General features: G+C 43.7%; 1 protein-coding gene across 2 annotated transcripts in view; it reads right to left on the bottom strand.

Moving 5' to 3' along the window:
• Nucleotides 1–12,408, bottom strand: part of PLOD2 (procollagen-lysine,2-oxoglutarate 5-dioxygenase 2) — a 56,449-nt gene extending 44,041 nt beyond the window's left edge. The window contains exon 1 of one of the 2 annotated variants that reach the window (XM_064457663.1): nucleotides 11,872–12,408. In XM_064457663.1, coding sequence (XP_064313733.1) covers nucleotides 11,872–11,986 — 115 coding nt within the window. In that variant the 5' untranslated portion in view covers nucleotides 11,987–12,408. The remainder of the gene's footprint in view (nucleotides 1–11,871) is intronic. The other variant, XM_064457662.1, reaches the window with a different exon arrangement.
• Nucleotides 12,409–13,788: the final 1,380 nt, after the last annotated feature.

Raw genomic sequence — 13,788 nt, 5'->3', positions numbered from 1 at the left:
TGCCATGGCAGGACTGCTTTAAGTAGCAGCGGCCTCTCTCCTTGTACGTTGGCAAAGAAGTACACAAAGAACTGCAGTCATTCCTCGTACACCCACATGGTTCTTATTTATCTTGAATGAACACTGACAGAGATTACTACATAATTTCTACCAGGGGTTGTGGACACTAGTACAGTAGCTTCAGAGAAGCCAAAACTGAGGATATTGCTCACAGCCACACGGAAGCTGACATTTAGTCCTTGGATTCAAGTACTGTGGACTTCTCTGGAGTAGGAACGAGCTGTAAGATCAGACATCTGTGCATGGTACCACATCATGCCATTAAAATCTGTATCTTTAAAACTAGTGGCTTATAATGGTAAACAAATGATGTTTGGTTCCTGAAATACAGTTTTATCCATGTTCTAGTGTCTACATAAAACTCAGTCTACTTTCCCACTTGCAGATGTCCCGCCCAGAACTGCTCAACAGAGTAACAACTGTGCATCAGCCTCTCCATTTAACGAGCAAAGAGATGAACAGTTGCAAAATAATTTACCAAAGGTTTCCAGCAAGTAAAAAAACACATTACTAGAGATTATAGAAAAACCTTGGGAACTGGAAACATAGTAGGAATACCTCCATGGATTTAAAGAAAATATATATATACACACACACACAGAGTGTCAAAGAAGGGTCAGGTAGTAACCCTGCCAGTGGGCTGCATGACCTTAATCTAAGGCATGGGCTAGGAAGATACCTGTAAGAGGCACTTGGATGCATCTGAGCCCATTAACTAAGCTATGTAATTGTGCCTATTACTATGTCTCCCGCATCTCTGGAGAACCGAGAGACCAGCAAGGTACAGTTACCCACAAAACCAAAACAAAAAACCCAAAAAACAACAAAACAAAAAACCCAACTAATTCACGGACTGGATTTAGCTTGCCTTTACACCACATAGGAGCATGCTTCTCCAACATTGGAAAGACACACTAAAGCACAGCACAACTGAAATAGTGTTTCAGCCTGGATTCCTCCCATCTCACTTGAAGAGCACAGTAATGAGGAATGTTCAAAAGTAAACTGAACTGAGAAGTAGCTGTCAGAGTGACAGTAAACAGTCCCAAATAAATGCAGACTTCTTATTGCATTTCTGCTATTATTCGTTTCCACAGATTAACTGTTTAAAAAAAAAAAAAAGAAAAAGGGGAAAAAAGCTTGTTTGTTTTGGGATTAAAGTTTTCAATATGCCTGTTGATTTTCAAGGCAGGCAACCTGCCCCACGCATAATCACCTCAAATTTATGAGTCCTGACTTGGCCATGCCATTTTCCCTTCCAACATCTGTACTCACCCAGTAACAAGAAGGTGAACTAGAGGAATTACCCTTAACAAGTTCTATTTTCCTTCCATATGTACCTCACCTAAAGCACATACTCCATCAACAAAATCCACGTTCTGACACTTTTACAGTAGTCTGAGTTAGAAACAAAATGTAATTAGTAAACCATAAAAACCAAAATATAATTTCCTATCCACTCTGCTCCCCTAAAAGGAGGATATTTCTGTGCCTGGAGGAGAAATCACCATCCTCAGCTCTGCCCTCAGCCAACACGTTTGAGTTAACAAATAAAAGCATAATAGTGCAGGTTGAGCTGTGTGCAGGTCAGCTTACAGTACGTGAAGGCATGATCCATAACCAGGATTAAAGATCTAGAGTTTCTCATAACTTCTGATAAAACAGGTGATTTTTGGAAGAATGAAACTTAAAACACTATTTAGGAATACAATGTCACCATACAACTAACCTCCTGTAATTTCTCTAACAGATGACTTATATTTCTGGAAGATATCCTGGAAAACATAAAACATTCTACAATATCTTCTGAACAAGACAAGAGTTACTGAGACAAAAAAAAAATGGCTGATATAAAGCCTGTTGGAAAATATCTTATTTATAGGCTCAAGAGCTGTTTCTTCCATAAAACTGAACAACAAAACAGTCTGAGTTCCCAATTAATTGCAAAAGTGTGAAAGAACTTTTAAAGAGAATGCAGCACAAGGTTTAAGCCCACAGTAGTAAAGAAAGCATTCAAAAAACTGAAACAGATCATTGGGCTACACAACACTGTACGGAGTCAATACAGCCGCAATAACCAATTCTCTTCCCATGCAGTTTTGATTACTTTACTAAAACCAGTTCTTCTGTATGTTTCCGAACCACACTGAAGCTCTGCCGATAACTAGAGGGTCACCGATGGTGCCAAAACCAAGCTCCCTTCCCTATTTATAGGGACTCAGACCATATGTCCAAAACCCAAAGAACTGTTAAGTCAACTAAAAAGCTGAAATATCAAAGAGCACTTTCAAAATCCAGGTTTTTGGGACAACACAATCTTCCACTTATCACTCAAGGAGGCAATATTAGACTTCTCAAAAGGGAAATTGATTTTTTTCTCTATGAATAGGAGTTATAGCCTAAACTTAAGGTGCTATGTCTTATAAAACTTGAAAATCCACATACTCTGAAAAGATGTCAAACAGATGGAGTCAGGAGAAACCCATCATATGCAATGTAACCATGATTATAAGTTATAGCTACATACATATACTTGGTTAATGTAATCCAGCAGCAAACAAAGATCTGAAGTACACAACATGAAAAACACAGACTTTAAACATATATAACTACCCAGTGTCAGTTTATATGACGTACATATGGTCAAAGAAAGTAGTAAGCCAACAGAAGAATTTCTGGTGGCATAAAGAGGGAAAAGACAGAGCCATCTGACAGCTGTTTATTTTCCCCCAGGATTCTTTAGAAACGCAACCATGTGCTGAAATAGCAAACCTGGTCACCTCCTTTTCCTCAGGAAAGGAATGCGCGTTACAGTCCAGGAGGGGGAAAAGATGACTGGTGCATAAATAATACTACTTCATATTTGGAAGTTCTGGGTTTTTTTTTAATCTGATCTTGATATTACACAGTCAATTTCTGTTCCACACAGTACACTTTGCTGCATGCCTCCACTCATCCCACAGCTTACTGCTTCCCAGAGAGGCAGATTGGTTTCAAAGTCCCATTAGCCATAGCTATGATCACCTTGTAAGACTGGATCCTCTGCAATTTAATACCATGGTTGGATTGCTGTTCAAAAATATCCTTAAACGGGAGACAAAATACACTTGAAAAACTCATGAAAGATTGGAAAGTGATAAGATTTAAAAGAGAAGATTAAATTAGAATTAAAAAATAGCAAGTAAAGAACAATCATGGGTTGCCAAACATGTAGTGCGTACTGATTTCCTATACCAATACACACTCTTGTGTGAGAGAGAAGGATTTCTAAGAATAAGTGTTTCAAATAAATCTTAAAGGCCAGATTTTGAAGAAGCAGACCTTCTGGTACAGACCGCTTCTGAAAGTTTGGTCTGTTCTCCTCTGTATCACAAACTTCTGTTAATCACTGCACTTCAATACATATACATCTTACTGCAAAATACAAAGAGCAGCACAAACATTATTTCTGTAATTTCCAAAAAAATACGATATTCTTCTTGACTAGCTATTAGCAGACTTGTACATTCTCCACTTTAAACCAGACATACTAATTTTAACAGAAGTCTGTCTTTTGATGTTATAAGCGTAGTTATTGCAGAACTAAGTACACAGGTACCACCTCTCCTACCACCTGATCTTCAAAATGGTTCAACCTGCAGAAAAAAAAAAAAATATGCTCCTGCCTTTAAACTGTTGCAAACAGTTTATGACCGCAAGTGGCATTTATGGTTATCGCTCAATGCACGGGCTGTGCTCGGGTAACCCTTGCTGTGCTCCTCCAGGTTATTTGTAGACCTTGCTGAAGTCACAGAGCAATCGCTATTGGTATGAAAACTCCCAACACTGTCCTGAGTCAGGGAATGGAACTAATAGAGGCAGGAAGTTTTCAGAAGCTGTCTAGGGAAAGAAATATAGAATGTATAATTTCTAAGTTTCCGCTACTTTTGAATATCTGGTGCTGTTGCCATTTCCTCAGCCAGAGTAAACATTGCCAGTTACAGGGTTCTCCCTCTTCTCATGTGTTTTAAAGGAACAAAGAAGCTGCATTAGCAGAAATGTGTGCTTATATTAAGCAAGAGCTGCTCTGAATTTCCTCATAATACTGAATTTCTGCTAGATTAGCACTTGCTAACACACAGTCCCTGGAGAGGACACTAAAATTTTTTTTCTTTTTTATTAACTGAAACCAAACTGAAGTTTTCCAAGACTTAGAGACTTATCATTCAAGAGTCCATTATTGTTAAACACCATCTGCAATCTAAAGCCATTTATGAAGAGGTGAACAGTCCTGTAGCAACCGTGAATTTCAGAATCTAAAGTTTGTTATGAACCTACTGAAGATTTCTCATGCAAAGAAATTCTATTGTGCTTTAATTCACAGCCCACAGAGATGTGAACAGGCATTTACTTCTTCCACATGTACCGATTCAAATGGCAAGCCTGCGCAGCTGCTGCTTACTGCCCTTCTTCTATCACATAATTTCTGATGTCACATAGTTACATCATCTAAAATGTTTACATGGAAATGACCAGCTGTTGAATAGAGCAGTTCTAAAAAAAAATAAATAAAAAACCCACCACCCACAGACTATCTCTGTAACCGTTTTTCTGTGTATGCACATATACATACACACACTTCCAGGCAAAGATTGGCAGTTACTTCCAATATAATCCAAATATTACCAAGTTACTCCCAGTATCCCAAACACAACTGATTTCAAAAACAGCTGACTCTGTCTCAGCTCTTAATTTACTTCCTTTTAATTTAGTAATATTGAATATATAGTCAACAAGAGCTCATTAAGACCTATATGTGCACTCATCAATCACCCGCGTCAGACCCGGGTGCAGCCCTGGCTGGTGCTCAGGGCTGCACTAATTCTAACACAAGATCTCCTCGTTTTGATAGCTGAACAAAACCAGCCACAAGCAGCACTACTCAGGAGTTTTTCCATCAGCTTCAGTGGACTTGGATGAGACCCTGTTTACTGAATCAGTTATTCTGTAGTAAAGCAAATAAGACACGTTCCTTAGTTCCCAGATAAGAAAAAAAATTAAAATCAACTGCTTGTAAATGACATCATTGCTATAGATGACGCAACTCCTCCAACAAGAGCCGCCTAACTTCCCGAGAAGTGGGGAACAGATCAGGTTACAGCTGTTTATTAGTGCCCAGATAGCAATCAAACCACAAAAATCTTCTTGAGAGTGGGAGTGGATGGAGTCATGGCACAGGCTGGGTCTTGCTTGAACGCGCCGATTGGACGGCTCTGCTATAAACTCTCATCAGGCTGTGCAGCTGAGAGCAGGACACAATTAACATCAGCTGTCTAAGTGAGAAAGTTTACTCAGCTTCTGCCTTTTAGTAGCCTTGCCCTCTTTGTCTCTCTCATAAATATGTATCTAGAGAAGAGCATGCTTCTTCTTAAGCTGCCGTTTAGCAAAACCAGCTGTTCAAACAGAAGCAGTCACACACAGCACCAGGCACTGTTAAAGTCCATTTTCTGACAGCTAATCAATCTATCAGTGAAAATCAGCAGTTAATATTTTCTCCTTAGACTAGTCTTCACTTTGAAAAGGAGAAATTGGAGCTGGAACTGGAGCTGTCCTGAAGATGCATAACTGTCCTTCATGCCTGCACCACGGCTCACGTTGTCAGCAGACGCCACCACCCCGATTAGTCAGTTCTTTTGAAAGAGCTGCCCTACAGCTTCACATCTGGCCCTGCATCCAGATCCTGGACATGTAAAATTCTCCAAAAAACAGGCCACACAAGCCTGGAAGGAGAAAACCCCATACTTTTCAAAGATCCCCGTTCTGTGTGAACAAGCAACCTGAACTCCACACTTGCGAGATACAGGTAGTGCCCTGCCTTGAACAACTCAGTCCTTCAAGTCATGAAATAGCATAAAAAACTTCTGTCCTACTAACACAAGACATCATGACATGCCACGTATGACATGTATTTCAAGATGCTTTTAACATCAAACACCTGGACCAGAAACTTCAGTTATTAAGTTTATGGACGTGGTTCTGTTCTCACACCCACATGTATACAATTGTTTTATGGTGATGTAAAACAGAATTAATAAACCGCTTATGAGGATAGCCTAAGGAAACACTTTGCTTTAGTAGTTTCATGTGAACTACAAAACTAAAGATAAACAATCCATTTTTACTTTTTGCAAAAAAAAAAAAAAAGTAAAGTAGTACAAAACCAATTCTATCAAATACTGATTATTTTCTTCACAGCTGATTTCAACGAGAACCCCTAATGGGCTCATTCAGTACATTAACACTTAGACCCACAGGTACAGAATTAACTCTCAGGGGAATGGCACTTAAATGCCAGACCTACTTTTGTTTAACATTTTTCTGTCTTCTTTCCTTACAGCTTGTTTGCATTAATTACAAATACTGCACATGTCAGCTTTAAAAACATACTTGCAGTTACCTTGCAAGAATCAGTACTACCATCAAAAAGGACTGCCCACTCCACCACCACCTTTTTTTCCCCCCCATGTCTATTGTCTAAGAAAATCCAGAGTGGATCAATAAATTTGCAACTTGTCCAAAACAGAGCCCTGGAATACTTTCAAAGGGCAGACCATAAGAGCTGGTGAGCCAACCACTAAAATAAAGGGGGGTTCTTCAGAACTGTCCCACAAATTTCAATGTAATGTTTTAAGCCAAGGCAGAGTTCTACTGTTTAGCCTTAAACTATTACTGAAATTGGTCTGTAATTACTTTGTACTCCATTACAAAAATAGCCATGTGTTTTAAAAGAAATTATACAGTAATCCACAGTATCATTAATTTTGGTTCAAACCGAAACAGAATGAAATGATGAAATATGTCAACTGTATAATTTGTCAATCTAAATATTTCAACAATTAGTAGATACCTAAGCTTCCGCACTCTCAGTGCTCAGCTGGAACAAGTATCATTAAAATATTATATAAAAAGGCACAAAGACATGTACACACACTGAGGACACAAAGAAGCCAGATTACTCTTATCATCAATAAAAGATTTACTCTGTTTCTTTAGTGGACTTGTCATTTGTTTGCAAGGGGAATTCTAGCTCCTGGAGAAAAAAAAAAAAAACACCAACAAAAAAAAAATATCTGGGATGAAACAATGACTTCACATATTTAGCCTCCTCATGACCAGTATAATCCATATATTGAAAACTGAATTCACCTTAAGGAAATACTTCAGAAGCAGTTCTGTTAAACCACCTAAAGCCACTTGTGGTGCCAGGCTGTGTTTGCAAGCACGTATTCCTCGATGATTAAGTGTCATCACTTGTTCTCTAGAGCAACAACATTCCCACATATACAGACACATTCCTCCTACTGATCTGCTTGGTCAAGTTGTGTTTTGTGCTAGAGGGAAACATGCTCTGTGTTTAAATTAAGAGGGAACAAAAATATCCTTCACTTTCAAACTTGTTCGCCTTGCAACTGGTCCCTCAAAAACCATTAAAAAATGGCATTATAAATGAAAAAAATATCCTTATTGCAACCATACTCACTCTTCATGACAAGGGAATTCAATTGAGCAGCACATCAAGTAATTTATATTTCAGACTAGCAGCTCTACACAAATGGAAAGATACTGCTTTTGATTACACAACGTAACAGTACTAATTCAACAGACAAGCTAAACACTTCGCCATGAAGAGACCAAGACACTTTTGCTTAAGTAAGCAGCAGTGAGGGACAAAGCCATAAATCATGACTTTCCAGAATATGCCACCAACGTAAAGAAAACTTTGAGAAATAATCTGTTAATTCAGATCCTCGCCAGGAGTATGTTTCACACAAAACTCCTCTAGCTCAGATAACCATGGTGGTCATTCCACTGTGACTTTACAGCATCAAATATTGATGATAAACGTCACAACTGTGGTTTTTTTTTTTCCTGATTTAATTAGAAATGCATTTTTTGGTCAAAGCTATGGTGATCCTATCCAAGCCCACTGTATATCACAGAGAGAAGCAATGTCACATCCACCGCTGTGGTCTACCTCCACAGCCTAATTATTCCACCTAAGGAAAGAAACAAAAGCCTGGCCAAAAAAACCCTCTAAATTTTATTTTATTTTATTTTGCACCAGCAACTTGCATTGTGCAGCCTCTAAAACAGGTGCTACAAAGAACTCGGACTGCCAACTTTGTGTGTCTTCAAGGATGAGTATTTTCAAGGGAAAAGTATGGGACAGAAGAACAACTTTGCTGCTTTGCACCTTCACAGCTACATTCACTTACTTTTAATTTCCAAACACACACACCCACACTACACACCATTTCATTTGTAATTCACCGTTTATTTCAAGCTGGAGCCTAAAGGTATCTACACAAGTGATCATTACCCATCTGAAGTGGTGCACACTGATGCTACGCCCATTCATAAATGCTCCCCGAAGGGTCGGGATGATGGTGCCCCTGGAGCAGGGGTAACCCAAACACTGTCTCTTGCTGGCTCGGGTCCTGGGTACATCACTCTCTTTACCCTTCACCTGTAAGAGGCAGGCGGCAGCTTTTTCGTACAGTCCTCTCAAAAAGGGCACAAAACTCCCAAGAGACCTAGAGGAGGTTTTTCCCCAACACAGGTTTATGTAGTAGTTTTAGATACTGTAGCGACAAGATGGGACAAAAGTAGCATCAGTAGAGAAGTAAGAAACAGAAAATCGGGCAGAGAGATGGAGGCAGGCATAGAGCGCTGTATTTTCGGCCTCCCCTCCACCAAGCTGACCAACTCTTTCAGTACTTCTAATAAGTGTGTCAGGACGGCTGAATGACCAAATTCTCTTGTTTGCACACCAGAGGTGCTTCAGAGGGAAAGGCCTATCAATCACTGTCACTCACAACACCCATTTTGGCTGAGCCCAAAAAAGTCAACAGAAATGGCAATACTACACACTGTATTTCCAAGTGAGTCCTTGCACAGCCAGAATAGTCAGCAATTACTGCTTGAAGCATTTGTGACCAGCATTTGATGGACGCGGGGGCAGAGGAAAGCCTGCTGGCTCAGAGCACTCCCACAGCCCGCCGGGCTGCCCACACCTCCCAGACAGGCTGGCTCTGGAAAGCCACCCACACTGCTGCAGCCCTCTCCATTACAAACCCCCTGCCAATGCACCCTCCCACCCCCCACATTTCGGGAGCACATATAGGCGGCAACAAACCATGGGGCCCATCTCAAAACCTGCCTGTTTCCTGCCATTACAACCTGTGGCCCCAGCGCCTCAGTGCAGCCACGCTCCAGCTGGCCAAGTCCCCGCAGCCGCTCCAGGGAACAGATTCAAAGGTGGTGAAGCCATTTCCCATGCAAACAGCTGATTAATATAACATTTTAGGTGGGAACATCACTTACAACAGCTGCCAAGAGCAGTGTCTGCTTCTAGTGTAATGACAAATGTCTTTTCCACTTGCTCTCCGCACGTCCTGGACTGCATTACAGAATAAGCAACACACACGCAGCAAGTACGGTGCAACAGAAATATTTTAACGCTGATGTTTTAACACAGAAACTTTTGTATCTTCACCATACAGGAGACACTGTTTCAGAGCTCAGCAGTGCACTTCTTTGTGGTTGCTTGAAATGTGAAGCTGAGGCAAAGGAGCACAGGAGGGATTTCTGCAAACATGGTTTGCCACAGGGCTGCACTGACTGCTCATTGCTCAAGTAACCACTGCTGTGCAACAGGCAGTTCTCTTGCTATAACTTTTCCAAGCCTTTCCAAGTAAAGCAGTAAAGTCTTATTAAGAAATAAAGATGCAGCTCTGCAGTCGGTTTTAGACACTCTTGTTACAGCTGATTTCTGAAGTGAACACCACTAATGGACAGTTTTAAAATCTGACAGGGTGTCTTTGCGCACTGCTTTACACCAAACTGTACAAAGTATCAAGAGATGAGAAATTAAAATGCAGGTTTCTAGAACTGGAGGCACACTAAGGTCTGCCCCTCTTCAGGAAATACAGCACAGACTCAGGGAAAGTGTTCAAGGGTTAAAACTGGGATAAAAACAAGTAACACAGCAGGCAGTGTCTGGGGTCATGAAACTACTCAAGGAGTGGTTTCAATTCAGCAGAGCCTGCTACAATTCAGGCTACTAATGTTTAAATTAAAAAGAATTCAGATTTTCCTGTGTGAATACATATACATAAACGTATCAGTGTTTTCTAACACTAATTTGTGTAGCATCATTTTTCTTATTTATATAGATGTAGCGGTCTACTTCTCGCCTGCTCCATCATAGAGTGCTGTCTGCACTACGAACTCTTTGCTTTCCACACCTTTGAACACCAGCAGGATTAAAGAAAAATCCTTACCGTGCCAGCTATTCACTTCCATCAGCTTGAGATCCCACAACTCAAGTACGTAGTTAAAAACCGCATTATTTGAATTGATATTTTTGAGAAAATGTGATTGGAAGGACTATTTCCAGAGGAGCTTGACTTAGAATCTTGCTGCCCTGACCACAGACACAGAAGCTCAATATTTTACTCAAAGCATGCAGGCTGCACCTGCGAGGGACAGCGAAGGGAACAGCAGTGCTCACACGCCCCTGACAGACTGTGAACTACACTGCTCACCACAACCCCAGAGAAATCCTCTACAGGACTAAAAGCAGCAAAGCATTAAGAAAACTGGAAATTAGAAGCTCACTGAGCGTGGTATTCATCAACACCTTTTTTTTTTTGAATAATTTTTTTATACCAGTTATCAACGAAGTCAGCAGTTTTCCTACTAAAATTAGAACTTGCTGACAAGACTTGCTTCTCAAAATAAGGAGCTTCTTTCTGCACACTAGAAGAAAATAAAGCTAGATATTAAAAATAACTTGATTACACTCTTGAGTAAGCAAGCCAAGAAATGAAACTATTTTGGATTTCATGTGGTAATAATCTAGTGGGATGAAATACCTTTGTATGCCTAGAATAGAAATCAGAAGTACAGATTCTAAAAAACTATTAGGGCGAGAAATATGTTTTGGTATATAGTTGGGCATACATGCGCTTATCTCTCTCCAAGGGTATTTCCTGTATACATTCTTTTATTTTACATGCTGAAGATAAAATTTCTTTCTATCTTCTGGCCCCTTGAAACTGAAGCAACGACAAAATGCAACGAGCAAAAAGCAAGCCAGCCTCTGAGGGACGGGAAGGGGCACTGAAGCCTCCAGCTGACATTTGCACGAAGTAGGAAACTTCATCAGCAGTTGCTACAGTTTAAAGAAGAAGCGAATGACGCTATGCTTTTTCCAGCCTTGGAAAAACATGTTCATCGACACCTTGTCTCAGGGAAAAGGAAAAAAAGAGGGGGGGGGGGGGTGTGGGGGGTGTGGAGGGGGGGAAGAAAGTCGGGGAGACTCACTTCCTATTAAGGAATCTTTTTTCCTTTTCAGGGGGGTCACTCTATGACTCACTCCGGCGGACTAAAGGACTTACAGCCAAGCGGTTCCTCCCGACAGCAACCTGGGGAGCCCTGCCCCGGCCGGCGCCGCACCCCCTCCCGCACCGCCGAGCCCGCTCCGGCGGCCAGAGCGGTGTTTTAAAGTGCCGGGCGGAGGAGGGGGATGGGAAAAAAAATATTAATAAATCGGCCGATTCCCAGCCTCCGCACAGGAGATGGAAGGGTTCTCCCTTCCCGGCGGATGTTACCGAGCCGGGGGGCACAAAGGCGCCGGTACCGCCCGGCCAGCAGCGCATCCCCGCCGCGGCCGCCCTCGCCGCGCCCGAACACACCTCCCACAGCCGGGGCACCGCGCCGCGGGGCTCCGCCACCGCACCCCAACCCCCGCACCGCACCGCGCCTCACCTGCGGGGCCGGGCCCGGGGCGCCGCTCCGCCGCCGCCGCCAGCGCCAGGGCCACCAGCAGCAGCAGCGGCGGCGGCAGGAGGAGGCGCGGCGGCCGGGCGCCGCTCCACGCCATCTTCCCCCTCCGCACCCGCCGGCCTGCCGCCGCTCCCCGCGCCGCCAGCCCCCGAGAGCGGGGTGAAACGGGGCGGGGGTGGAAAACGAGGGGGAAAAACCGGTGCCTGAGGAGCCGCCGCGCCCGGGGTGCCGCTCCTCCTCCGAAGCGGGCAGAAGCGAGGGGCGCTGCCGCCCGCCCCAGGCTTTATACGGCGGTGGGAGGACCCGGGCAGCGAGGGCGCCCGGCGGCGCAACAGGAGCCGCTTGTGGCCGCCGCGACCGGGTGCACGCTGCTGCCGCTGCCGCTGCTCCTCCTGCCGCTCCTCCTGCCGCCGCCGCCGGGGGAGGGGCGGGCGGCCAAGCCCTGCCTCGGGCCCCGCCGCCGAAGGTGCGCGGCGCTGCGCACGCCCGCCGCCGCCGCCGCGGGGATGGGCCGGGCCGGGCCGGGCCGGGCCGGGCCGGGCGGAGCGCGCGGGAGGGCGGACACGGCAGCCGCCCCGGGTCCAGCCTGGCTCGGGCCAGCGCCGTGCCTCCGCTCGCCGTACCTGCCCGGGCGCGGCGCCGAGCTGGCCTCAGCTCCTGGGAGCGTTCTGGGCGGCGCGGGCCGCCTGGGGAGCTGTACTCCCCCTCAGAGCTTTTTGTCAGTGGTTTCGTTGGCCGCCATTACGTCCCGATAAACGTATTCCTGAAAATTTAATGATGTTCGGGAGGTGGTGAGCAACTGAAGCCGTTACTCCACGAGCCAACAACAAACAATCTAACCCTTCAATGTATGGGCATAGGGACATCGGGACGGCGCTGCCCGTCCAATCTGCTTGTGAACAACCTACCTGTCAAACGCTCCCATCATTTTATCATTCAAACTTCCATAGAGGAACGCACACGTTTGCCGAATCTTAATGCACAAAACTATTACACTTTTATCATTAAAGAAACACCCAACAAATCACCATATTACTGAAGGCAAGCATGGCGATGATGAAGGAGATGTACTTGCCCACCTCCACTCTTTTTCCTGTGGTGATACAACCTATATTCAGAAAAATACCGCAAACAATATCTTAAATGTTTAAAAGTCATGTAAAATTATAAAAGCAGATGGCAACCTATTGGAATCAGTGTGAATCTACACCTTGGAAATATTCTTTGAGGACCAAAGGCATAATCCAAACCAAAAATTAGTGCTGAAAGCAGTATTCATGTGTTTTAGATCCACCTAGATAATCGTCAAATAGACACCTCATTTTTTATCCTAAATGCCTCTATGGGCCTAACAGATGTGCTTTTTTGGACCCCTGTTGGAAAGAAAAAAAGGGGGAAAGAAGGGAAAACTTGACTTTGGCTACTGCAACCATAAGAACGGCATGCTTTTGCCTGGAACCCACACAAAAAATCAAAGCCTGCATTACGTGCCCAGATGCTTTTATGCTTAATTGGGAGACCTCATTTGCTGTGGACCAGGCAGCGCACACAGCAGGGAGGGAGGTAGAGCAAACCAAAGAAAACAGACTGGGTCCTCGGTCCCAAGGAGCTCCTAGAAGAGAGAAGCCCCAGGAAAGCAGCAATGGGGAAACACTGAAAATGCATTAATGCAATGATGAAGCTGCAGTTGCCAACTCAGGAGAGACAGAAAAGACCCTCCAGTTCTTGGGCAATTACTCATGACCTACTTTCTCCTGACACCTCTGTCAGGCACGCAGAGATTCACCAGACAACAAATATCTTTTGAATGCAGACAGTATGACCACATTTACGCACACATCCATGAACGGCCTCTGCTCACTCTTCCAAGAACCAGCACTACTGCTGCTGGTCAGCTTA

The sequence above is a fragment of the Phalacrocorax carbo genome, chromosome 7, assembly GCF_963921805.1.
Source record: "Phalacrocorax carbo chromosome 7, bPhaCar2.1, whole genome shotgun sequence".
In the NCBI taxonomy this organism is placed as follows: domain Eukaryota; kingdom Metazoa; phylum Chordata; class Aves; order Suliformes; family Phalacrocoracidae; genus Phalacrocorax; species Phalacrocorax carbo.
The sequence above is the reverse complement of the archived record's forward strand: the minus strand, read 5'-3'. Positions and strand labels throughout refer to the sequence as shown.